Genomic DNA, 25,616 nt, shown 5'->3' with positions numbered 1-25,616 from the left:
CACATGAATGCTCCCACAATTGCATTTAATAATTATAACTTATCCTTTATTTTTATTGGACATAAAATTTATTATTATTTAAAAATATATATTTTTATTAATTAGATAAATATATATACAACAAAAATAAATTGTTTAGTTTAGGGACTGATTAATAAATTTTTTAAAATATTAAAAATATTTTAATATATTTTTTAAAATAAAAAAATTAACTAATAAATTTTATCATTGATTAAAATTTTTTTTATTTTTTTATTTGTCTTAGAATGAGAGAATCTCATCAGAGAATACCAATGTCTACAAAAGGAGAAATTGAAAGGAGGCACTTCCTCAAAGAACATTCTATTGAATGTCACATGAGTTTTATATTACTTTAATTATGGATGTTTCTGTTATAAATAAAAGATGATATAATTTATAATTGTATACACTTAAAGTAGTTGAATGTATGACTGTAATCGAATCGAATCGAGTTGAATTTTGATAAATTCAGATTCGATTAGAAAATAAATTTAAAAGTTCGAGTTTGAGTTCAAATTTTATTTATAAGATCGAATTTGATTCATAAAATAAATATTAAACTTGAGTTCGGTTTGAACTCGATTTATAATAAACTCATTTATCACATTAACGAGCCAACTTAAACTCCACTTAAAAAACTCGAATTTGAACTCGATTATATTATAAATAAGTCTAATATAATTTAAATTTATTTAAATTATAAAAAAATTTAAATTAAAAATAAAATTTAAATTATAAAATCATTAAAAAGACTTTTAAATTAAAATTTTTTATTTAATTAAACTCTCTCATATCTTAAACTAATGAAAAAACATGTAGAAGAATTGTTAATTAAATGTTATAAAAAGAAATTTTTATAATTCACCTTTTTAACTACTAAATTTTAATATTTTAATTTGATTAAAACACTAAACATCAATTTTAAAATGGTTGCAAACAAAACCTCGAAGATAAAAAGGAAAAGGATCGACTAAGTACATCTAAGCCCAATCCCACATACTAACATGTTGATGCCATACATCTTTAGCTCAAAGCTAGAACTAGTAGGAGAACTTCAACAAGCACATTATAAGCTCAGTCCAGACTCTTCATTTTGCAAAAATGGCTCTAACATTTTGAAGGTTCCACAAGCTACGAAAGCAAAAGCTCGATCAGAGCAAGAAAATATTTAACTTTTCCTGCTCAAAGGGCAGAGCAAGGTCAAGGAAATCAACCATCGCAAAGTGCTCAAAAACATAGATGAAGCAGAAAGAAAACCCAGTGGATCTAAGAAATTATATAGAGAAGATTCATATATAATAACTTTAGAATGATATAATCTTATCTATGAAAAAAAATTTTATTCTTGTGATCGTTAGAATCTTGCGATTATCGATTCGAATATATTTTTTTATTAAATCAATTCGTTCTATATAGAGTGAATTTTAAATATATCTAAATTTTACTATTTTTTATTCGAATTTATGACTCTCCATTCAATTATAAAAAATTTGTTAAATTTATAATTTTAAAATTTAAAATTTTATTTATTTTTTTATTAAAAAGTGTATACAAAACCCTTAATTATTTTTCTTTAACTAATCATTTTACTTTAATTATAATTATCAAATTATGACAATTTAAATTATAATATGTTTTTTTTTTAACTATTTAATCATTTCATCAAATTTAAATGAGGGTTTCATTTAAAGTTCATAATTTATAATATAAAACTACATAACACAATATATATTTTTAATTAAATAAAAATAATTTTATATTTATCAAAATATATCATTATAATATAAATTTTAAAATATATATTATTTTTAATTAATTTTTTAAAATTTTAATTAATTTTCGATTTTCAATTCGAATCTAATGTATATAAGTTCAGAAGCATATTTATCAAAATGTAAAGTAGTCCATAACCAAAGATAAGAACTGCTTTCTATTGCAAAGACGAAAATCCAATAAAGTATTATCCGCATAAACTTTTTACCAAAATCCGATGCTAAAACGGTTATTTTACTCTCAAACTTGGCCATCAAAGGATAGCCCTTGAAAGAAGATTTTATATGTGAAAAAAAAAGCATAGCTCTCAGTAGAGGAGTTGCATGTTTCATGGAGCTTGAAGGAGTTTGCTCAACCTGTGTTCCTCATCCCAGCAGCAATCCCATTTATGGTAATGAGTAGGGCATCTCTGAGCTTATTGTTGTCATCATCACTTCTAAGCCTTTTTAGAACCTCCACCTGCAACATGTTCATGGGATTGAGATAAGGAAGCCTGCTCTCTATAAGCCGCCTCAGGCTCCGGTTGTTTTCGGATAGTTTCTCATGCCCACTAACCACCAACACATACTTCTCTGTTGTCAAGAGTTCCCCCCTGAGCCCAACACCGAGCTCTCTTCTGCTCTGAGAGACAAGCACTTCATCGTAGTGTTTGGCTATAGGAATGTCTGCCTTCCCTAAAACCATCTCTATCAGGTCTATGGTAGACTGGAAAAAAGGCCATTCTTTGTACATTGCTTTCAAGTCTTCAGTAAATCCCTTCTCACAAGCACCCTTTAAACCTGCTCCAACTCCAAGCCAAGCAGGAAGAACAAATCTGGTTTGAGTCCATGCAAATACCCATGGAATGGCACGAAGATGTCCAATACCAGTAGAGCTCTTTCTTCTTGTGGGTCGGCTTCCTATGTTAAGAAAGCCAAGCTCAGCCTGGGGAGTAGCCTCATGGAAGTAGGAAAGGAATTCTGGATTTTCATAGACTGTACTCCTGTAACTTTGGCAACTAATTTTTGAAATCTCCTCCATGACATTGCGCCATTTTACTTCTCTAGGTGGAATTGGGGGATGTACAGTTGCTAGCAGCACAGCAGTTGTGTATATCTCTAGCTGTCTGACAGCAGTATGCGGCAGACCAAACTTGGCCTGCACCATTTCTCCCTGCTCAGTTGATCTAAGAGTACCCTGCCAATTAAATTCACATTCCAAGTAACATCAGAACAAGTTTGTCCCATAACCATTTGACTCGATTCATGAAAATTAATGAGTTTGTTTCAGTTGGTAAACTTAAATATACAAATAAAAATCTTGTTCACCGTAAAACAACATCATTTACTGATTTCAGAGAGCAATGGGGATGTGTGGGAAAGACTAAACTAAATGACAAAAGGTTTCTGTGATGCGTTGATGCTTAAACTCACCATTACTGAGCCAGGTGGTTGCGACTGTATGGCAAGATATGTGGGGCCACCACCACGACCAATACTCCCTCCACGCCCATGGAATAGAGTTACTTTGATACCATATTCATTGCATGCCGCCACAACATCCTCTTGTGCTTTGTAAAGTTCCCATGCAGCAGTGAAGCGCCCAGAATCTTTACCAGAATCAGAATATCCTACCATCACCTATACACAACTACTGGTGTAAACTCCAGAAATTTCCACAAAAACCCTACCAAAACAAATTTAGAAAGCAGCTTTATGAAATGAGTACCTCCTGATGCCCATTATGGTTCTTAATAATGTGTTCCCGATACCAATCAATTGATAACAATTTTCTGATCACAGAACCAGCCTCTCTCAAGTCTTTCACAGTTTCAAACAACGGAACTACTCGCAGTCTGTTCCAATATGTATCTCATGAGAATATATAAAAATTCATGATAGGATGTCATGTCCAGAAACATATCCAACATTTGATGCAGTATCAGCAAAATAATAATGTAAGAATTCTTCAGATGCAATGGGTTAGATTATTTTTAACTACGTTGTGGTCAACTATGGGTAAATAATCCACATATCCAACCGATAAAAAAACCGTGGCACAATTTCAAATGTGTCAATAACAGGAATCATTTAGTGATAGCAGGAAATAACTTTATTTTTATTGGTAATCACATATGTAGTACTGTTTTAAATGTCATGAAATATATACATAGTATCTTTCAGAAACATGCACATACTTAAATAAATGCATTGCTAAGGACATGATTTGCTTGGAGTACTACAACAACAAATGCATACTCACGTTCCACCAGGACATGGTCTCCCCAGCTCCCCACTAACAGCAAGCCGCGCATCCTTCTGAAGAAGTTCCACAGCAAGGACATCACTCGCCTGACAAACAGCAAGTTCTAGTAAATATTACAATAAACACTCCAAGAAGAACAGGCAGATAATTTTAAATTCAAAGGCAGAAACCAGAAAGTACTCGCTTTCCCAGAAAAATGAATGGATTTATAACAATCAGGAGCAGCAAGTGATCATACATTGGATGCCATAGAAATCACATAAGCTCCAAGTGAATCACTTCCGAGCTCAGCAGCAACTCGAAAAGTATCCAGGACTTCTTTAACATCAGGAGCAACCTGAAAAGAGCCAATCAAGTAAAGGAAAAAATATCCGCTAAAACAAATGCTTGGAAGAGAACAACAAAATATTTAAAAGTTCATAACACATCATGCAAGAAGCATTTGCAACCATCTCAAGAAAAGAAAGAACAATATTCTTGTTAGTTCAACATTTTTAAAACCGTCTAAACATGTTATTACCTCAATAGAAGGAGGAACCAATGGTCGCTTCCCTTTCAGTTCCCTCGTCAGAAATTCCAGTTTCTTATCTTCATCCCATTCACTGTATGTTCCCATATCCAAATATTTCGTTATTGCATCTATTGCATCAGCATGTCTCCCAGATTCCTGTTACATTGCAAAAACTTCAGTAGAGGAACTTTCAGCACATAACTATGGCAAATGACCACCAATATGACCCACCTGGCGCAAGTCTAGCTTCATTAGTACCATCCCAAAGGTAGCAGCTCTTCTAATCAAGTCGGCCAATCGGCCATCAGCCAGAATTCCAGCTCCACATGATTGCTGAAAACAAAGAGGGATTACAGACCATCAATTTCAACTAAAACTGCTGGAGTTTTCCCTTCATTGTTATTACTCATAGTATTTGAAGGAGAGAGTGCAAAAGAATGCATAAAATATTACCAGAGAATCGTAGCACAGAAGCAATGGTTCTAGTAATTGCTCTGTTGTCTCGTAGTAATCAGAAGGATCATATTCACAGGGGAGATCCTCTAGAAGAATTTCCAACCGTCTTTTTGTCCTCGTAAGCTGATATCAGAAATCATAGCACACAGAAATTCACCATAAATAGAGAAAATGGCATTAATGACTAAAGAAACTTAGTCAAATAGCAATAATAATACCAGCAAAATCAAAGAGAACCACAAAATTGAAACTAAATCAATTATTTTATTGATTACTAACCCTTGATGATGCCATCTTCAATGAATGACATCTCTTAAGTATGGCAGTTTGTTTTATACTTCTTTTAAACTCTTCACCAAGATTATTAATCCTTCCCCGCATCATTAATTCAACCAGCATCATTGTCCATTAAAAACACAATAGCAGACACAAAAATTGTTCAGCCTCCCATTCAAAAAGATAAAAAAGATTTTGCACAAACATCTTTGCGAATAATTGTTCATCCTAACTTAAAATCTTTAGTTCTTTTCGCTTAAAAATCTACTAGCACAATTGTTTTTTTTTCTTAGAAAAAGAAAAATCTTTCCCATCTGTATCTACATCTTCAAAATTTTCTGTATCATTTAAATTTTCAAGACTCCCATTTTTTAAGGGGAAATTATGAAAAGGTATCATTTGGTGAGATGCTTTTGCAAATATGGACCTATGGTTTGTTATGTGACAAAGAGGTATCTTTAGTTTCATACTACTAGCAAAATGAGACTTTACCCTAAAACCATTAAATATGAGTATATATGATTGACATACATTGAACATTTAACTAAAGACAATTTAAGTTCCATACTAATAGCAAAATAAGACTTTTACCATAATACCATTAAATATGAGTACATGATTCACATAGCATTTGAAATTGTAATGATCGTGTCTCTCTTCAAAATAAAATTAAGTAAATGCAAATAAACCAATCCCCATCCACCACTCATTCTCTCTAGCACCTTTCCGTCCCTTTCTCTCTCTTCTTCATCATCTCCCAATAAGCACAACTCCCCCCAACCCTCCACAAATTTGCATGCATACAAACAATAATCTTTAATCCTATCATTTCATTATGCTTAACAAATTCTCAATCTCTAAAAACACTCTGCATCTCACTAAGAGCTTTTGGTTTTTGATTGCTTTGAGGCCCACCCATCGCACATGTTGTTGGAGAGGTGACAAATGTGGGTATTACAGTGGAGGAAGGAGGTCAAATTTGATTAGTAGGTTGGGTTTCCAAAATGGTGCGAGTTTATGACCAATTACTCCACCCTTCTTCCCCACTTCTTTGCTACTAAGTACAATGTTCAGCTTTCAAGCATCAATACTCATTCACCATAACTCATATGCATCTCTCTGACACCAAATTCCCCAACCATCTCCATCACAACCGGGCCTTCATAGCTGCCAAGTTTATGTGGGTCTATGACCTACATCCAAACGCAATAGTCTAAAAAGAAAAACACCTTAACAAGTTATTTCTTTGAAGAACCAAATTACTTCCTCTTAATCCAAATGTCACCCTCTTTTCTCTATCTCCATATGCAAACCCCACCTCAGTCTCCCCAACTACATCCCACAAGTTCTTTCCAAAGTAGCCAACTCTTTTTGCCCAATCCTAGCCCTCTCCTTCCCTCGCTTTTCACATCAAGCCCACCTCTCAGATCCATTCATAATTGCCAAGAAATGGAGGGATTAAAAGAAAAGCCATTGCGAAGGATTGAGTGCTAGAGGCATGAGAGGGGAGGGATGGTTGCCAGGATCTCGAAGTTGAGCAAAAGTGGAGCAGAGGAGAGAGAGATAGAGAGAGAGAGAGAGAGAGATGGATTGGCAAAGGGGAGAGGACAAAGGAAAGAAAAGAGAGGCCTTTATTTATTTTATTTGCAAGTGGGATCTACCATTATAATTAAAAAGTCTCATTTTCTTGGCAGGAAACCGTATATACCATTTTGTCCCAAAATAAATCTGTCCTTATTTGAAAATGGCGCTAAACCACAAAACACTTTCTTGTAATTCCAATCTTTCAATTTGGAATATAATGCTTCATAATGAATATGTGACTCGTACTTCTTAGCTAAGTTTTGCTTGGACTTTCACGAAAATACTCTTGCCATGATTACCAAAGCTATTTATAACATATAAATTCAAGAAAAGAATACCATTGGCCTCTTTCTCTGTATGAAAACAGATAAGGAAATATCTTAGGCTTTGAACAATTCTTTAAAATTAATCAACTTGCAGACTCCTGAATTCCATATGAGCTTTCTAGAATATCTACATCCTATATAGACATTTATGAACATTAATTCTTGACAACATCTGACCAAAAATTGCTGGCTGCTCAATGAACATTTCTGATAGGCCCATTATGCTAGAAGAAACTGACAAATCAGGCCTGGAAATCAATTAACAGCCAGTCTCGAATGATTAAAATGTCTAGAACCATAAAGCTCCCCATCACACAATAAAAAGAAATGCAACTCTTATATTGTTCTACATTCAATTAGGAACATTCCCAAATTTAAAAAACAATTTAACCCCTGCATAACATTCAAACTTTAGTTGAGCAGTCCGGCTTATTCAAACCAATTTACTTAAAAAAAAATAGAAACTAAAAGAGCATGTATTTTTTGTGCTCATCCACATGACTTTCTTTTATTTGGTATTGTTGAATCCCACATCGATCGTGGAAAGGGGTAATGTGCCCCTATATGGACCATAGGTACTCCTCCCCTTGATCTAGCTTTTGGGTGAATTAGACCTAACCCAAATTTAACATGGTATCAGAGTCTCTCATCTGATGTTGGGCTTCCTATAAATACGTCACGCACTAGTAAAATTCTGGGCGTGAGGGGTGTGTTAAATCCCACATCGGTTGTGGAAAGGGTTAATGTGCCCTTTATATAGACCAGAGGCACTCCTCCCCCTTGACTTAGTTTTTGAGGTGAGTTAGGTCTAACCCAAATTTAACAGGTATAATTGGCTCTGATTGGGACTCGAACTCGAGACTCACAGCCTCGGAGATGACTCCTCTACCAATGAGTTAAAGCTTATTGGTCTACTTTTTGATAAATGAAGAATTTTAACTTCTCCAATTATGAAGTTATTATCATGAATTAAAAAATTCTTCCCAAAGAGTTGTATATTTAATTTTTCTTGCATTTTGCCCTTGTTTTCATATCTGCACCATTGCACATAATGATAGAGAGAATAACAGTAGTACAGTACCACTACCACCTTTGAAAGATTTCCATATCAAACTGAAATTTTGAAGAAGTTTGACAGCATATGAACCATTTCTCAAAGGGGTACCGACTTTGTTGCATATAAGCCATAGAATTTCTAAGGGAAATTTACTATTTAATCCCTATGTTATGAAAAAACTCATTAGTTGGTCTCTCCGTTTTAAAAAATACATTGATAAACAGAAAAATACATTGAAATATCCCTAACATTTTAAAAAGTTTACAAATTGGTCTCTCCTTTAATTTTCACCGTTAAATATTACAAAGAAGTCTAAAATGATCTCTGTATGGAGGGATTAATTAGTAGATTTTCTACAAATCTAAGGGACTAACTAATAAATTTAGTCTTTGAAGGACCAACTAACGAGTTTTTTCATAATATAGGGACTAAATAGTAATTTTTACAATTTCTAAAACATTCTCAAAAAAATAAAACTTAACATATGGTTACGTTTTCTTTTACTAATTGACAACTTAGAAGAAGCTGAAAGAAAAAAATACCTTATCTTTTACGTTACCAAGAACGATTCTATAAGGAGCAATTCCAGGACGTTGAGGCAGACTTGGCTCCAGAAGTTTCTGGAAGCTGGATCTTCCTATCTTAGATTCTGCGAATAGCTTTCTCTGTGCAAGTAGTTGACTAGAATTGAAAGATCCCCGTGGAGTCCCAGTCGGAGCAGAAGTACTAGACTTAGCAATACTTCCATTTGGGAATGATTTGTCTGAACCATGACTGGAATTCCGGTACGAAGATTCTGAATTTGAGGAACCCAGGGCATCCTATAATAAATACAACAAAAAGAAGGAAAACTATTTGAATAAACCTTGATCTGTAATGATGATTATCAGTAAAAGAAATTTTTAATTAGCTACATGAAATAAGAGTCAAGGGCTTGTTTCACCTGATGACTCAAGGGCATTTCCAGTTTGGGATACCCAGATCCACCATCATTGCAGTCTATGCAAGGACATGAAGTTCAATAAGCTCAAAAAAGATAGGGAATTGCATCACATATTAAACAAAACAATGACTTGACAATGTACATAGAAAGGGGAAGTAAATATGGAATTGTATGGAGGGTTTGGCATAATATGCAACTACACAACTGGTTAAGTAACTATCAAAATTTTCTTGGACAAAGTTCTAGTTATTACCTCCAAATCCTTCAGGGGTGCAAAAGATGATAACAGCATTGAACAAGCATCTCAGAGAAGAGGTTCATGATATTAGTTTCATATATTCAGGTATTCTCAAAATGCGGTAATATTAATCCTTAAAATAAATGAGTGATGAACTGGTGATACAGATTTCAGTCGAGCAATAATTATATTGATAAGTCAGACTCTTTATAGTTTATACAGGAAATTCAACAAAAGTTTTCTTTACCAGTACAGGCAGGAAGATCAGCTCTAGCTGGAAGTTGTGTTGGAAGAGATGAAGTTTGTTGGCCATGAAGTTTTGTTTGACTTCTAGTCATAGGTTGATTCCAATTCTCATACCGGTCCTCTGATGAAGTTTCTGTAAATGCGACTCACCATTAGAAATTAAGGGAAAACATAGTTGGAAGTGAAGACTTCGTGAAACCAAGAAAGGTCAATTGTCTCATAAATAATTTTATAGGGAGAACTTTGATATTAACATTTTTTTAGTTTATATTAGTAAGGTACGAATATTTTCATACAATTTCATATAAATTTCTTAACAGAAAAACTATTTGATGCTTGAGGATTTTGACAGAAAAGTACACGACACAATAGGTGAATAATATCAGCTAATCTTTCTCATTTTAGTTTAATAGTCTGGACCAGACTAATTATCGATGATGACCATATAACCATAAATTAAATGCATTTCAAGGCACAATTATTTTCAAGGTTTTCTATAAAAACATTGAGAAACTTCGCAGGCAGGCCACAGAAGAACCTTCAACAGAGTTATTTTGAGGAATATATATCCTCATATAAGCAGAGAATAATTCGAAGAGATACTGAAATCTAGGAAATAAATTGCTAAGCAAACTACAAAAAGAAAAGTAATGTAGACTAACCACTGAATTATGTTCTCTGCAACATTATATAAATAGGCTAAGTCTAAAAGGACAGAACGCCCAATATTTACATGCTTTTTGCATTTTAATTCAAATGTTTTGATTTTAGTTTTATTTCCCAACTTTTTTTAATTAGGTGCAATTTTAACCTTGAGTTAAAGTCAAAATCTGAAATTGAAATTTTGTAGACAGTATGCTATTTAAAATTTTATACATGACATACCATTCAAGATCTGAAATTTTGTACACAAGGCAGCCATTCTAGATCTAAAATTGAAATTTTGTACACAAGGTTAACATATGTCCAAATTTCAATTGTAGATCTTGTTTTTAAATTGAGGCTACAATTTCATCCAATTAATGAGAAGATAATACATCTAAAAATTAAACATTTTGATTAAAATATAAAAGCACATAGACAATAGACTTCTTTGTACAATTCATCTTAGACTAATCAAAACAGAACAAGAAAATGAAGAAAGATTTCCAACGCCTTTCACATTGAATATTTAGCAAGAGAAAATGATCTAGAATAAATGATAATGTTTCAGATGACACCATAATTTTGCAAATGGTACAAAAATCTATGCTGAAAATTTAACCCAAAAGAAGAAAATATTAAAAAGAAAAGAAAAAAAAAGCAGCAGTACATGCAAATTATCTATCCTTTCTTAACCATAAGGTAACACTAAAAATAGACAAATTTAATTAGAACTACATCAATACCATATTATAATTCATAGCAGTCAACCCAAACCAAAAAGCTAGTATCTATATGGAAACAAACACTAGCTATAAAATAAGAAAGTACCTCTGCAGTATAATTTCTCAAAAATTGCATCTGTAACTTTGTATTCCAAGACACGTCTTTATTTGATCCCCAGTTCCCACAACATATTAAAGTCTAAAATAAATATTTCAAGGATTAACATGCATATTGAGGTTTGCTAATAAACAGTGCACCTAAAATTTAATTTCCATTAAAATTTAAAAGATTTCATAGGCCCAAGCTTGCGGTATCTCTTCATGCAGTTTCACATTTGTTTACTGGCAAGCGCATTTTTTCAAAAAATTCAAGTAATTTCTTCACAGTTTATAAAAAAGCTTTAAGCATGCCAGTGGCCAAACCTTGTACTAGAATGTCATTTGCCACTTTTAACATCCTATCACTGCACTGACTCATGGATAGTTCAAATCTGAGGCTATCAACCTCTCTAATGTACAGATCAGCCGCCATCCACCTAGACAAAAGAGAAACATCTCTTGTGACCTGAAACAATAAAAGAAAGGGTACCAGTTAAAGAATGTAGTTGAAATAAACACAGGGATGCAGAAGTAAGTAACCAAAAAACACAGAAATGTGAGAGCAAAGCATACTCCAATATCAATGTTGTTTTGGGGTGCAAAATAAGGTATTCTTCAATTTCATCAGTATAATGGACATACCATGCTGATGACACATCAAGGATGCCAGACATTTCAATGTGAGCAGTTTATTTAAATCAAAAGATGCTGTAAATTTAAAGGGCAGACTCTCAAGCAAACCTAAAATAAAAATGACTAGCAGCTAAATAACGTTGGACGAACTGTTTTCAGAACACATCTTAGATAGACGTAATTAGTAAAATAAAGCCTTAATGTTGTTTCCTCAATTCCTTGCCAATGGTTCCCAAAATTCATGTGTCTTTTTGGCATGCACAAGGAATAAAATGGTGAAAAGTGTACAATTAATTGTAATTGGGGAAAAAAATGGCCAGTAATAACTTAATCATGCTTATCCAATCTCTTCCTGAAGAGACAATTCGGAAATAGTTATGTCGGAACATTTCTCCAGAAAAGAATAAATAGATAAAAAGGATTGAAACAATTTTTACCCTTCCCTTTTGTTTTTTTTTTCTGTTCTAAGACCAAAAAAGATGTCCTTCCTAATGATTTTACAGTCCTATTGAGATCCCTTCCCACAGCAAAATTAAAAATTTTTCACCAACAGAAGATTTGTGATTTGGCTATCAAGCCACAGAAAAGAACTTTAAATGCCTTACCTTTGCTGTTACATTGGGATTTCCATCTCTATCACCCCCCATCCATGACCCTAACTTTATTGGCGTGCAAGTTAATGGAAGTGGCTTCCCCGTATGCTAAGGTAGGAAAAAGAATTGAGAAAAAACAGAAATTTAAAACTGCAGTCAGAATCATGTATGAGAATGAGCAAAACCAGCAAAAGTCCTTAGACGCCGTCCAACCAATCTACCAGCAACAGAACATAAAGTGGTAACGAACCTTCTTCAGGGCATTGCTGACACGACGCAAATAATGAGGCACAGCTTTCCACAGGGACTGCTCAACAATGTTCAAGCCTGAAAGGATTAAGGATTAACATCAGTTAGCTCCTGAGAGAGAATAATTCTTGCAAAGTACCAAAGATGCAAGTTATATCTTATTTAAAATCCAATAGTACCAGCCCTAGCTTCGTCAACTGGGGTAGGTTTATGACGTCTAAGCTCATCTGTCTGCCATATTGAAGTAATCTCCCGTACCTGAAAATACAACAGTGAATGCTAAACCACAAGAAGATCAAAGAGAAATGACTTTTCTCTGTTCTATCATACAACCATCACACTTTTCAATGGCTTTTGTGATAGAAAAAGAATTATTAAAAGATGGGGACTATACCAGATCTTCTATAAGCATTTCTCGATCTTCATGAGTAAGATCAGGTCGATCATTATATTCTAATAGATGCTGCAAGAAAGACCAAGTCATATTCAGATGTAGGATACCAAGAAAGCATCTAAGATTTATCATGACGTTAATTGACAGCAATTATATGAAAAATTTACAGCAATTCGAAGGTGCTTATATTGCAAGGTGCGACGATTAATTTGAGTAGGATGCGCAGTAAGAACAATTTCCACCTCCTGAAAAGCAATAACTTGTCAAGTAAAACAAAACATTGAGTAGTTAACAATCCCACAAAAAGCTCAACTTAAACTTGCAATTGCATTATCCTGGTATGATTCATCTAACTGCTAAGAAAATTTGGGAAAAAGAATAGGAATTCATTATTATGAGCTTAGGCATTCATTCTTTGAGATTCTCAGCTACACAAGTTGCACTAAACAAAATACAATGCAATTATTTTAGCAGAATTGAGGTATTCCTGTATGTTTCAGAAACCTGAACCACATAAATTGAATATGGAAATGTAATTTGCTGTCCCATTGAATATAAGTAGCCAGCCAAACCATGTGCCTAAGAGGGGGGAGGCGCAAATAAAAAGTAACAGTTCAATCAAACCTGCTTGCAAACTGTGTTATAGAGTTTCTCAGGAGAAACTTCACCCTGTAACAGCTGACTAAAAATGTCATCGCAAGATTTTGATAGATGGGTCATACTTCGAGCCCTGCGAACCCTGCATAATGCAACATTTTCCACAATTTATCTAGAAAGGTTACCTTCACATATTTAAAACTGAACAGGAACAAAGAAATATTCAAAATGAGAACACTAGAAATAGGAAATGAATGTAAGTAAGAAGGCTATTCAGTATGACCAACTCTCTAGTGGTTTATAGAAGAGAGATATAATATAAAGGAAAAAAAGGATAGTGTTAACTGCATATTGTGTACAGAAATTTTCTTTTCTTTCCCTCCTACCATCCAAGTAGACCTGACCAAGGGCCAGTTCCGGGCTAAACCTGAACCAATGGTTCAGTTCAAGATCAGAACCGGCCCTCCAAGGTCCCCCAATTCTAGTTTTGTTCTAGTTCCACTTTGACAAGATAAAATGGATGAAAATTCTTTTTCAATTTTTTCTTAATAAATCTTGCTTTGCCAGGAATCAAACTGGACAATTTTGGTCTGATTCAATGTTGGTTTTTGTTAATCCAGTCTTGACTAGTCTTTTCTAGTGTTGCTTGAACCAGTTTGGTTTTTGTTCTGGTTCCAAACCACTGCTTCTACGTCCAGGAACCAAAAGAGCATTAGTTCATCTTGTTTTAATATCAGAGAAAATAAATACAAAGGCCATAAAAATAACAACACCTTCCTCAAAAAACACTAAAAGGGCAAAGCATCGCAAGTGATGTACTAACTGATTCCAAATTATCAACATACATTGAAATGTAAAATAAATAAACCATTAAACAGGCATGATAAGAGATAAATAAGAATAGCAACAGAAATAACCTGTGATGGGTCTCAGCAATTCCCATCAAATTAAGATAATGACTAAATGCCCGAGCGAGAGTCAAGGCTTCCTCTAGTGTCATCTTTGACATATCCAATGCCAGCTGCTTCTCTAGCAGCTCAGCGGCATCCTCTATCCCCGCCAATCTCATATTGCACGCACTCTGAACAAAAAGGAAAGCTCTATATCAGTATACTTTACTATCTCTTTTTGCCTACCAAGAAAATGCAGAAAGAGAATACCCATCAAAATGCAAGAATGAGTTTTAGCTTCAATGTGAATAACTAATTTCATATCTTGTGATCAAGATACCACTCAATACTCTAAATCCTAAATTTAACTCTGAAATTATTGTCTGTTATAGATATTTTGACCATACCGCTGTTCCTGTAGTTTATAAAAATAACCACTAATATGAAGCCGTCCTTCTCATGGGACTCAGCAACAAAGTTAAAAGAGGGAGGGAAGGGAACCCATTGTGCTGAATATACTTTAAAAAGCCAAACAACCAAGAGAAAATTTAGTTTTGTTATTTTCTCTTCTCATTTTTCTCAGTATCCAAACAGACAATAAAACATAAAAAAATGAAAAATAAAAAGCCGAAAAATGATGCATATTATCACCGACTGGAACTACATTCATCGGAGGGGTAAAGAGAATAGCACAGTCACTCCTCTCGCAGATAATCAAAGAACAACCTCCCACCCTCCAAAGTCGAAAATAAAAAATCCAACCTGAGCGAGGATCCGGTTCCTTTCAAGTTTCTCCATAAATTTGCCTCCAACTTCTCTCTGCAACACATCGTTTAGCAGATTCCCAAGCAGCTTACAGTCATCATCAAAGCTTTGAAATGAGATTTCCTCAGCTATATCATCTGTTGTATCCGTCATTGTACCCGAAAATAAAGAAACACTGATATCACTAAAACAGAGCACCTAGGCACGCAAAAACAAAAACCCACTGGGGCAATCCGAGTGAAGAAAAAGTATAGCTCTTTCTTCCAGGGTGAGTGAAATGGCCAAGGCGAAGCCAGCAGTGGAGAGGTGGACTACTTTTGTTTGTATGAAAACTTCTGTTAAATGCAGGGCCCAATTTTTCTCTTTGAAAAGGAGAAGGCAAGGAAATGTTGACACGCGGTGATCAGCGAGGCAAAGATGGGAAGTTAGTTTTGTTTCTGGTCAAAAAAAAAGATTTCTGAGCATGTGATCGGCAGGAGTTTCCGGAAATTATTTTCCCCGAAAATGGCTTTTCTGTTTATGAGAATATGCGTGGCCAATTACTCCTAAAACATTTATTTTCCCCGGAAATTATTTTCCCCGAAATTTATTTTCCCCGGAAATTATTGAATTATTACATTGTTAAAATGTCAATTACTACTAAAGAATATTTTTACATAAATTATTAATTTAAATAAAGTAAATTATATTTTAATTTTTAAATTTTAATATAATTAATGAATGAATTTTTATATTTATAAAATAAAAAATTTAAATTTTTATATAATTAATTCATTTAAATTGAATTAGTGGAAGTTTAAATATTATTTTAAATAAAAAATAAAGAAACAAACTGTCTAATCATGCGTATTGTGACATGAATTTTGGATTGAAATAATTTAACTCTTAAAATTTATATAATATAAAAATATTTAATATAAAATTACTATAAAATATCTTGATTTTATTTATTTTTTTATAAATAACAATAAATATAAGAGAATAAAAATTTAAAAATTAAATTATTTATTATTTAACAAGTTTAAATTAAGTTTTTTTTAAAGCAAAGTTTAAATTAAGTTATAAGTTCTATTATTTTTTAAGAATTATAATGTAAATTAACTTTAATATTATATATATATAATACCTTACTGCATTTGTATTAACTTTTTACAATTTTCTTTAAATATTGCATTTGATATTTTTTTTTATTCTTTTTGAATAAAATAGTCTTTAAATTTATATAATTTAAAAAATAATTTTTTTCATGTCAAGATTTAAAAATTAATTTTTTAAAAAACCTTTATTAAGAAAAAAGCCATGTTTCTGTATGTATTAAGTTTAATGAATAATTATATACCTATGTTAATTATTATTATTAGACTCGATGATAAAAAAAAAAACTCTTAACTTTTTAGTTTTGTAATTAGTCCCAATCCTTTTATATTTAAGTAATTAAATTTTATATATTTTTTTTAAAATAAAATTAAAAATTAAAAAAATAAAACATGAAATCTCTCAAATTTATTCAAATATATTTATCACCGAACTAAATTTATTTTATGAGTGTAAATTTTATACTTTTATATTTATATTAATTGAACTTTGATATTAAATTTTTTATTAAAAAATAATAAAATTAATGTATTATTTAAAATGTTAATAAAATTTAAAAAATTAAAATTTAATTGATAAATTTTTAAAATTCAAAATACAAATACAAATAATTGAATCGAGAATTTGCATAAACCCGATCATATCACATTTTTTTTTCAGCAAGAAAAATAACTATTTTTTCATCTACTTTTGTCACTAAATAATTTATTTTCTTGTTACTATATTATCATTTCCTTCCTTTTTGTAAAGTAGAATATTATTTATTGTCTCTTGCAGCCCAAGCACAACGGCAAAAAGTGGCAAGAGCTATAGTAAGAATTAGCTATACATCCTATCATGCAACTGAGATTTTCCGCCAGTCAATTCGCCAAATGTGAGGTAAATTCGTCATTTCACGTTCATTTAAATGACGTGGCTCTCTTTGATTGCATAGTGAATAAGAAATCTGACTAATATCTGCAACAGCATTTCCCTTCCCGTCATACGAGGCGGGAAAAAAAAAAACCTTAAAAAAAGCGCTGGATAGCCGCCGCTCCAAGTTAATTAAAAAGGCAGATTCCAATTTTCTCTCAAACTGTCTACGGAGAGACGGAGAGAAGCTGAAAAGTTTGCAAAGATACTATCAGAAGAGAAATGGAGCAGAAGGTAGAGAAACCTGTGCCTAGAGTAGCTGTTGTAGTCTTCCTTTTGAATGGGAAATCGGTGCTGTTGGGGCGCCGCCGCTCCTCCTTCGGTGACTCCATGTTTGCCCTTCCCGGCGGTCACCTTGAGTTTGGTCAGTCTCCTTCTATCGCATACTAGAATTTTGTTCTTACGAGATTTTACAACATGATTTAACTGATTTTAGAGTTCAATCTGTATTCTATGGAAGTCTTGATATAATTTGGTTCCGTTGAATTAAAGATACAGAATTTTAGATGAAGTTTCTGACATCCTACTTCCAAAAATTATCCTCCAGTGATTGTCTATGGAATATGAGTAATTACAATACCTAATCCTGCTAATTGATTACAAGCTCTGCTTTTGTTTGCTTTCAGGGGAGAGCTTTGAGGAATGCGGAGCAAGAGAGATGAAGGAGGAAACAGGTTTGGATATTTCCAAAATAGAATTTCTAACTGTTACCAACAACGTCTGGCCGGAGGAACCAAGGCCATCACATTATGTTACCATCTTTCTTCGTGCAATCTTGGCTGACCCCAACCAGTTGCCCCAAAATCTTGAGCCTCACAAGTGTTATGGTTGGGACTGGTATGACTGGGACAACCTCCCAAAACCATTGTTTAGTCCATTGGAAAAAATGGCACAGAGCGGCTTCAATCCTTTCCCTACTGACCATAATATTTGATGATGGGATAGATATCAAGAGGATAAAATTTAGTACTTTTGGGTATCTGTATTTTATTAGAAAGATTTTCGTTTTGCTCTTTATTATAGGAGTAGGGGAAGTAGGAGTAAATCTGGGTCTCTTCAGATTCAATATATGCAGATACTACTGGGTTATGCCCTGATCTGCTGAAGATTATCTTGAATCTATTGCTGAACCTTTTTGTTGAATTATATGAAAGGGGCTGCGAAGTTTTCGTTACAAAAATGGTCTTAGAATTTCTCTAAGCTCCATAGCCTGGTATTCTAATTTAGAATATTGTACAAGGAGCTGTCCACAACTCCTTTAAAATTGAAACAGGACACGTGCCACTGATGTATTTTACAAATTTAGTTTGTTTCCAAAGAATGAAAAAGGGTCAGGAGGTTATTCTGCCATCAAACGCCTTAACAAGGGCACAACTCCTCTTCACTACACCTGTGGAGGACTTCAAGCGTAAGAGCTCCACAAGATTACCCGACCAATAAAAATGTATAATGACTGGAATATCATTTTCACCTCGTTAACAACTGAATCACAAAAAAGGTCATATTTTTCAGATTGAAAAAAAAAAAGAAAAAAGAATCACGAAAAAGGCGTAGCACTTTCATTCATTTATTTTTGGAGCATGTTAATGCAATTTTAAAAACCAATCAACCTAGCAGTTGGCACCTGGTGCAAGTGAAAGGAGAGGTACTTGAAAAGGAGGTACTTGAAAAATAGTAATAGAACAAGGAGAAAGAAAGCCAAACGAAGTCCTAGTTAAATTATTCAGCATCTGACAGAGTAAGCAGTTCCCTCTTCAGTTAGTTTAAAACGCTCTCATGTTCACAGGTAGAAGGGCACGCTCTTGTTCCTCAAACCATGAGCATTTGCATTTGCGTTTGTTTGATCTCAAGTAGCTGTAGCAAACACAGTTCTTTAATTTTTATACTTGTTCTGCACTCAAATTGATTCATTCTTTGATTGTTCTTAGTGGCGGATCCTTGTTAGTTGTTTTCAACAGTTAGCTGAAACTGAGGTCATGGAATTGATCTGATGGAACAGTATGATTATACAATTGTTTAGTATCAAGAGGTCTGCAATATAATCCAGATGTCAATTCAATCTCTAATTTATTTCGGAACTTCCTTCCATTGCCTGAAAACCACAAGACTAGCACTTCGGTCACCGGAATTAAGACCTTATCCTGGCTTCGTAGCCAGAATTCTCATTGCTACCAAACTGTTGCCAAGCAATGGCTACTATGAATATCATGCTAAGGTTTCTCATCATCGAAGCCAAGGTGTCAACATGTTAGCCATTTCCGTTTCAGTTGCTACTGTCACCATTGATTGTTCATGAACTTCAAAGTTCAAGGAGTAAATAATGGTACTGTTATATTCTTCTTCACTTCACTTAAACGGTTTAAAAACGAAATTGCTGCAGTGACTTCAACAAATCTCCCGAAGGAAATTATGGTTAGTATATGGTTTTATATGATCTTCAATGCTGCAGAACTTCATGCTGCTGTATATTTTGTGGGTTTCTATTATTCTGTGTTGTATCATAAAAAAATCTGCTTTTGTGCATTGAATTTAATCTCTATCTGTCAAATGCAAATGTGATTTTTGCAGAAACAACCCAAGATATACCAAATGAAATAAATGTTCATCTCCAAAAATTGGTAAGCATCTTCAAAGACCAAAGATTTGTTGCTTGCAATAACCAGTAATCCACAGGTGAACTCTGACCCAAAAAAAAAATCACGGGTGAGCTTGTTCTCATACTCAGGTCACTCACACGGGAAATGGTAGACCAGGAACATGATGGAGATGTTGGGTTAGCAGGCAACAGCAGCAGAGCCAGGCCCACCCTGATTGATTAGTAGCAGAGCTACAGTGGTTTGATTATTTATTCTGCAAGCGAATACTGTAGATCAAGAAAGCAATATTCCAATATAATGGCCCTGAAGGGTCACGGTCTGATACTGATGCAATGGTCCTTCAGCTCATGAAGATTTTGATTTGAGCACATATTAAAAACCTGCCTAGTTTTTCTCATCTGTCTCACTGATAAATCTTTTTGCACATAATATCTTGGTTGTTTAACTATGTACTTATCTTTAGTTGTTGGCTTTTGACTTCATCTTTGGACAGCCAGACTGTACTTTCAATTAATTTGTTTATTGTCCAAGGCTGTTTGATCTGTTTTAAGTTCACACCAAGGAAACTCATAAACCTGCCATTGTAGAGTTCATTAGTTAATAGTTAGTTGATCTGTGGCTTTGAAAAATATTTTAAAAGCTATAACATCTGGTTTTATATTTAGTTCCATGTGGATCCATAAACTAATCAGGCTTCCTGAAAATTCCACAGGAATTGATTTTGTGAGACATTCGGCGGCACATGTGGAGCATATGCAAAGCCTGCAGTGAGACAAAATTCTCATATTGTCTTCACAGTGGACCTTCGGATCTACAATGACACTGAAAGTCAACATATCTAATGATAATAATGGAAGGCAGTGGCCACCCAATCTAGCTAAATCTCTATTATAGGGGGAGGTTTATCGGCTCAACGGCTATGGCCATCATGACAAGATCACTTAATGCTTTTGGTGTAACTTCTAATCATCATGTGAGAGCACTTGGTGGATTCCCGTTGGGCCTCTTATTATAGTTGGCATTTTATCAAGTGATCTCTCAGGAGTTCCATTTGATATTTGTCTGAACAAACACAACTCTGAATTGAGATGCTTCTAGCAAACCATAAATTCACTACTTGTTTCCCATTGGCTGCAGCCATCAGATTCATCATTCCCCAAAACCCACTAAGGTGGCTAATGGTATCGGTGTTTTTGGGGTGGTCCTGGTCGGTACGGTTGGTGTAGATTACCTGCCCTTAACTGTTTCCAATGCACGTCACAGCAATCAGTCAAGTAAAGTCTCTCTCTCTCTCTCTCTCTCTCCTCAGTCATCTCCTTGTTTCAAGCTTCAGACCCCCCCCCGCATTGATTGAGAAATAACACAGCCATTGTCCCCTCTCAACTCTCAAATTCCACAGTTGCGCCATCCCTGTTTCAAAATCACCTCTATTGTTTACTTCCATCTTCTTCTTTTCTCCTTGTTTATTGTCTTTACGCTCCAGAATTCTTCGTTTCCTGTTCAGTTAGGTGGGGCTGTTCACCTTCCTTTTGTCAGAGATTCTCTGGCTACCCCCCCACCTCTGCTGACAAAAAGCCTATAGAAGCAAAAAAAATAAAATCACCCCCCGGTTAACCACCATATACAAGGAAACAAAACCAAAATCTACTGTTTTTCAAGAACCCATCCCCAGATGAAGACAATAATGGCCAAGACCCCTCATGACTCTTCTTTCTCTTTCTCCAGGAGATATTTCAACTGGAGAAAGAAAGTTGTTGAAGATGAAGACGATGAAGAAGAAATATTAACTTACAACTCCTCCTCACATTTCTTCTATGGGGAAGTGTTGAAAGATGATCAACTTAGAATCACACTGCCTTCTGAAGGACTCCCCGTGCCTTCTGCAGTTCGACCACCCAGGAAAAAGCTTCCAATTGTGGCTGTTTCTAAGTTTCTATCAGCTGTTACTGTTTTCAGCAAGAGCCGGCGGCCAACCTATCACTCCGGCTTGGGAACCAAATTGATAGGTACCCTTTTTGGGTATCGTCGAGGTCATGTCCATTTTGCATTTCAAGAGGATGCCAAACTTAATCCAGCTTTCTTGATTGAGCTTGCAACACCAACTAGTGTATTAGTCCGGGAAATGGCTTCTGGGTTAGTTAGAATTGCTCTGGAGTGCGAAAAGAAGCCGCAGAAAAAAGCAGGGAAATTGCTGGAGGAGCCTCTATGGAGAACTTATTGCAATGGCAAGAAATGTGGATATGCAACGAGGCGTGAATGTGGTCCTGAAGAGTGGAAGGTTTTGAAGGCCGTGGAGCCAATATCTATGGGCGCTGGGGTGCTGCCAGGGAATGGAGCAGGGTCCGAAGGGGAACTGATGTACATGAGAGCCAGGTTTGAGAGAGTTGTTGGGTCAAAAGACTCGGAAGCATTTTACATGATGAATCCTGATGGGTTGTCTGGAGGTCCTGAGCTCAGTGTCTACTTGCTTAGAGTTTAGGCTTATGGTCCGTGAAGTTCCAGTGGGCTAGAATCTAAAATCCATCCATTTCACCTTTGCGCTGTTTTGGTGCTTTTTGATGTTTTTAATTTTTTGTCTCTTCAGCTCTGAAGTTCTTAGCCAAGTTTCCATAATTTTACTCTTTTGCCCCTTTTCCATGTGGGTTTTGCTGTATTTTTCTGCATTTTGGAAGGGGGCAATGTGGGATATATTTATGTATAGGACTTTATTCTCTCTTTTTCCCACTTTTCATATTCTTGGACAGGGCCCCAATTTTTATATTCTCATTGAGCCGAGGAGGGGCTTGTAAGCCGTCTTCCGATAACGGAGCCATCACTTGCTGTGGAAATCTCTTACTATGGACAAGATAAGCCAGGCTTGATTTAATTTGATTATTATTAAAAATATAGTATATTATTAATTTAAATTAAAAAGACTCAAGTTAATTCAATGTTGAACTCTTAATTTATAAATTATTATACCCATTATGTTTAACTAAAAAATTTTTGAATTTAGGGATTTTTTATTTTACAAGTTTACAATTTTAGAAAAATGTAACAAAAATAAAATTATATATATATTTTTAATAATTTTACCGACTATGTTTTAATGTCAGAATTTTTTAAAAATAAATAAATAATCTAATTATTAAAAATACAAAATATCTTTATAATTATTTATTATTATAATTATAAGCTTAGCGAATTAATTGGGCTTGGAATTGGGAGCCCATACAAATGGGTCGGGACAATTGTGCGAGGCAAGGCTTAACAGGTGGCGAGCTCCGACTACAAGAGCAGAGCCCTTGAAGGATGAAGAGCGGGAAGATGATTATAAAATGCAAATTTTAAATTAAATTTTAAATATTTAGATGAAATTTTTAAAAGAAATAAACCTCTAAGTGTACAACATGCAATTCTTAATTAAAACTTAATAATTATATTCTATAAAATTTAAAAGCTAAATAGTTATAATTTTATAAATATAAAATATTAAATATCAATAATATAAAAATTAATATGATTAATCATACTGATATAATTTTAAAAACAGTTCTTATTTAGATTCGATCTATTTTTTATCATGAATTTTTGTATGTTTTTTTTTTTTGGGGTCAAATCATGGATGAATGGGAAAGCAAGAAACTTGAGATGTGAAACATGGAGCATGGGCTGTTTTTAGGTACGTAGAAAGTGCAATTAGCATTCAAATCTTAAGACAAAGTAGGCGCACAATCTGGTTTTTGTTTTTCATATAGCTCATGATTTAGAGGTTAATGTCAACTACTTTCCTTTTTTTATTGCCTCACGTGAGGATCAAAAACTCCCCATTTCACTCCATAATAAAGTGCACAAAATCCCAAGTTCAAGAGATCAATCAACTTGAACAAGTCTAAGTCCACCTAATACAATTTGTTCAACATTTCAAAAAACTAAAGCCTTCTTTAATTTGGGTTAACTCAGTCAAAAAAATTAAAATTCTTAAAAAAAATATAAAATATATTTTTATTTAATTAATAAAAACTTTATGCCATCAACTTTGCAAATGTGGCATTCCGTACAATTATTATTGTTATTATATGTTAATATCTTATTATTATTGTAATAATAATTAGTTAGAACATTAATTTTATGTTAAGATATGGTCAAAGTGACAAACATGCCTCATGTGTAAGAAAAACTGCAACAGTATTAGGTTGCAGAAATTGAATATTGCATCACAAATTGTACTAATTTCAGACGGATGATCAAATTGAATATAAATAGAAAGTAAATACAGGAGAAGATCAAACGGATGAAATTGCTTCAACTTTGATAATTATAGTTTACAGATAATCTAATTACTCTTGGAGGAAAAAAAATGATAAGTGGTATACAAATTACAATAATTTCTTCATGTTGAATGAAATAATTACTATGTATTAGGAAAAGAAAAGAAAAGAAAAGAAAAGAAAAGACTTCTCCTATTTTACCTAAAAGAAAGAAGAAAAATTATATCCAGTTGCTTATAAGTTGACCTAATTATCCTTCACTGACCAAGAAAATTTCAAGGACTCAAAAACTGGAAAATTTATAACTAGAATTTAAGAGGTGTATAATTAATGAATTAATAAATACAACAAAAAGGTGATTGGTTACTCAATTTTCAACTGAGTTATGCCTCTTTGATGGACCAGAAGGTGGTATGGGGACCCCCTTGGGCAAGAAGTTGAACATCTGGCTCCGATATAAGAAGCTCGTCTCGTACAATCTCCGGTGAGCAGGCTTCATATTTTCCCGTTGAATGAAGACCCTTTTGTCCACTGTGAGAGTTATACCAGGTCTGGCAGACGAAGTGGCAACAAGAGATAACAGGAAGAGAAGATATATGATGTTGCAAGAAAGACATCTAGATGGAAACGCAGAAGAAGAAGCCATGGCTTGGAAGAAGGTGAGGGTTTTAGAGGGGAGAGAAATTGGGTGGTGAGAATTTTATTTACAGAAGAAATGAAGGAGATGGATGATTTTATATTATGCATGGGAAGGAGTAGAGGAGTTTTAAGGAAAGTGGGTATGTAAAGGGAAGGAAATAGCATTGATCGCTTTGGGTTGGGATGTCAACGCCTTAATATTATTATTCTCTAAATATTTGGTGCCGGCGTAGACTTCATATCCTCAGCTTACAATTTTATTTTATTTTTTTAATTATTTTTTACACATACTCAATATCTAAATAAATATAAAAAATCTTAATTTTACTCTCGTAATTTTTAATTTTTATTTTAAAAAAACCTTCATTGGCTATTAATTTTATAAATAATATTTAGTGTTGTTAGTAAATTAAAGCACAAATTATATAATGAAATTCATATAAAAATTAAATAAAATTTCTCCCATCAACAAAAATATTTTATATTATTTAAAAACTCATTTGTCAAATATCTATATATTTAGGGATCTAAGACCCACTTGGACACTCTAAAATCATCCTTGTCATCACAATCTTCCCATATTTCTATAGGCATTAATTAACAAATATGTATTATTTTATTTTATAATTGGAAAAAAATTATATAGTTGAATTTTTAATAAACGGATCTTTTGCGTGCGAAGCTTTACTAAGAAAAAAGCTTAACGGGTCCACAGACCCGATCATAAAATTCAATCTGACATTGATATACACCTGCATTTGGAATTAAATCTCACTGCTAATCTCATTTTTAATTAATTTTTTTCTTATACTATATAGTTTGTTCTCCAATTATGTATGATCATTAGTTAATGAATTTCAC

At 33.7% G+C, this 25,616-nt stretch overlaps 3 protein-coding genes across 4 annotated transcripts; 2 read left to right on the top strand and 1 right to left on the bottom strand.

The window, feature by feature from the left end:
• Positions 1-1,928: 1,928 nt before the first annotated feature.
• LOC110616611 (phosphoenolpyruvate carboxylase 4) lies at positions 1,929-15,708 on the bottom strand. Its single transcript, XM_021759036.2, has 20 exons — positions 15,260-15,708; positions 14,525-14,688; positions 13,635-13,749; positions 13,178-13,255; positions 13,011-13,079; positions 12,796-12,874; positions 12,618-12,694; positions 12,380-12,475; positions 11,466-11,607; positions 9,677-9,808; positions 9,192-9,247; positions 8,791-9,069; positions 5,003-5,128; positions 4,781-4,882; positions 4,559-4,705; positions 4,277-4,375; positions 4,036-4,124; positions 3,502-3,628; positions 3,207-3,413; positions 1,929-2,970 (listed from the first exon to the last, which is right to left on the bottom strand). Exons 1-20 carry the CDS (start codon positions 15,413-15,415, stop codon positions 2,146-2,148), a joined length of 3,165 nt encoding a protein of 1,054 aa, XP_021614728.1. The 5' UTR covers positions 15,416-15,708; the 3' UTR covers positions 1,929-2,145.
• Positions 15,709-17,382: 1,674 nt separating this feature from the next.
• LOC110616820 (nudix hydrolase 1) lies at positions 17,383-18,449 on the top strand. The gene is made up of 2 exons (XM_021759317.2): positions 17,383-17,633; positions 17,896-18,449. The coding sequence occupies exons 1-2, from the start codon at positions 17,492-17,494 to the stop codon at positions 18,201-18,203; spliced, it is 450 nt and encodes a 149-aa protein (XP_021615009.1). The 5' UTR covers positions 17,383-17,491; the 3' UTR covers positions 18,204-18,449.
• Positions 18,450-18,601: 152 nt separating this feature from the next.
• Positions 18,602-22,590, top strand: LOC110616819 (protein MIZU-KUSSEI 1). 2 transcript variants are annotated; one of them, XM_021759316.2, is made up of 3 exons: positions 18,602-19,681; positions 19,838-19,887; positions 19,995-22,590. In XM_021759316.2, the coding sequence occupies exon 3, from the start codon at positions 21,539-21,541 to the stop codon at positions 22,343-22,345; it is 807 nt and encodes a 268-aa protein (XP_021615008.1). In that variant the 5' UTR covers positions 18,602-19,681; positions 19,838-19,887; positions 19,995-21,538; the 3' UTR covers positions 22,346-22,590. The 2 variants fall into 2 exon arrangements, with proteins under 2 accessions (XP_021615008.1, XP_043813149.1); XM_043957214.1 differs by having other exon boundaries at positions 19,838-22,590.
• Positions 22,591-25,616: the final 3,026 nt, after the last annotated feature.

This window comes from Manihot esculenta, chromosome 6 (assembly GCF_001659605.2).
Source record: "Manihot esculenta cultivar AM560-2 chromosome 6, M.esculenta_v8, whole genome shotgun sequence".
Classification (NCBI taxonomy): domain Eukaryota; kingdom Viridiplantae; phylum Streptophyta; class Magnoliopsida; order Malpighiales; family Euphorbiaceae; genus Manihot; species Manihot esculenta.
Note: the sequence above shows the minus strand (reverse complement) of the source record. Positions and strands in the feature narration are given on the sequence as shown.

What these genes read in the sequence shown, in the direction of transcription:
- LOC110616820 (XM_021759317.2), top strand. Translation starts at nt 17,492, where the DNA reads ATGGAGCAGAAGGTAGAGAAACCTGTGCCTAGAGTAGCTGTTGTAGTC. An exon ending in CGGCGGTCACCTTGAGTTTG is followed by an intron (nt 17,634 to 17,895) that starts GTCAGTCTCCTT and finishes GTTTGCTTTCAG; the next exon opens with GGGAGAGCTTTGAGGAATGC.
- LOC110616819 (XM_021759316.2), top strand. Translation starts at nt 21,539, where the DNA reads ATGAAGACAATAATGGCCAAGACCCCTCATGACTCTTCTTTCTCTTTC.
- LOC110616611 (XM_021759036.2), bottom strand. Translation starts at nt 15,415, where the DNA reads ATGACGGATACAACAGATGATATAGCTGAGGAAATCTCATTTCAAAGC. An exon ending in AGTTGACGAAGCTAGGGCTG is followed by an intron (nt 12,695 to 12,795) that starts GTACTATTGGAT and finishes TAATCCTTTCAG; the next exon opens with GCTTGAACATTGTTGAGCAG. An exon ending in TTGGTAACGTAAAAGATAAG is followed by an intron (nt 5,129 to 8,790) that starts GTATTTTTTTCT and finishes TTCTGATATCAG; the next exon opens with CTTACGAGGACAAAAAGACG.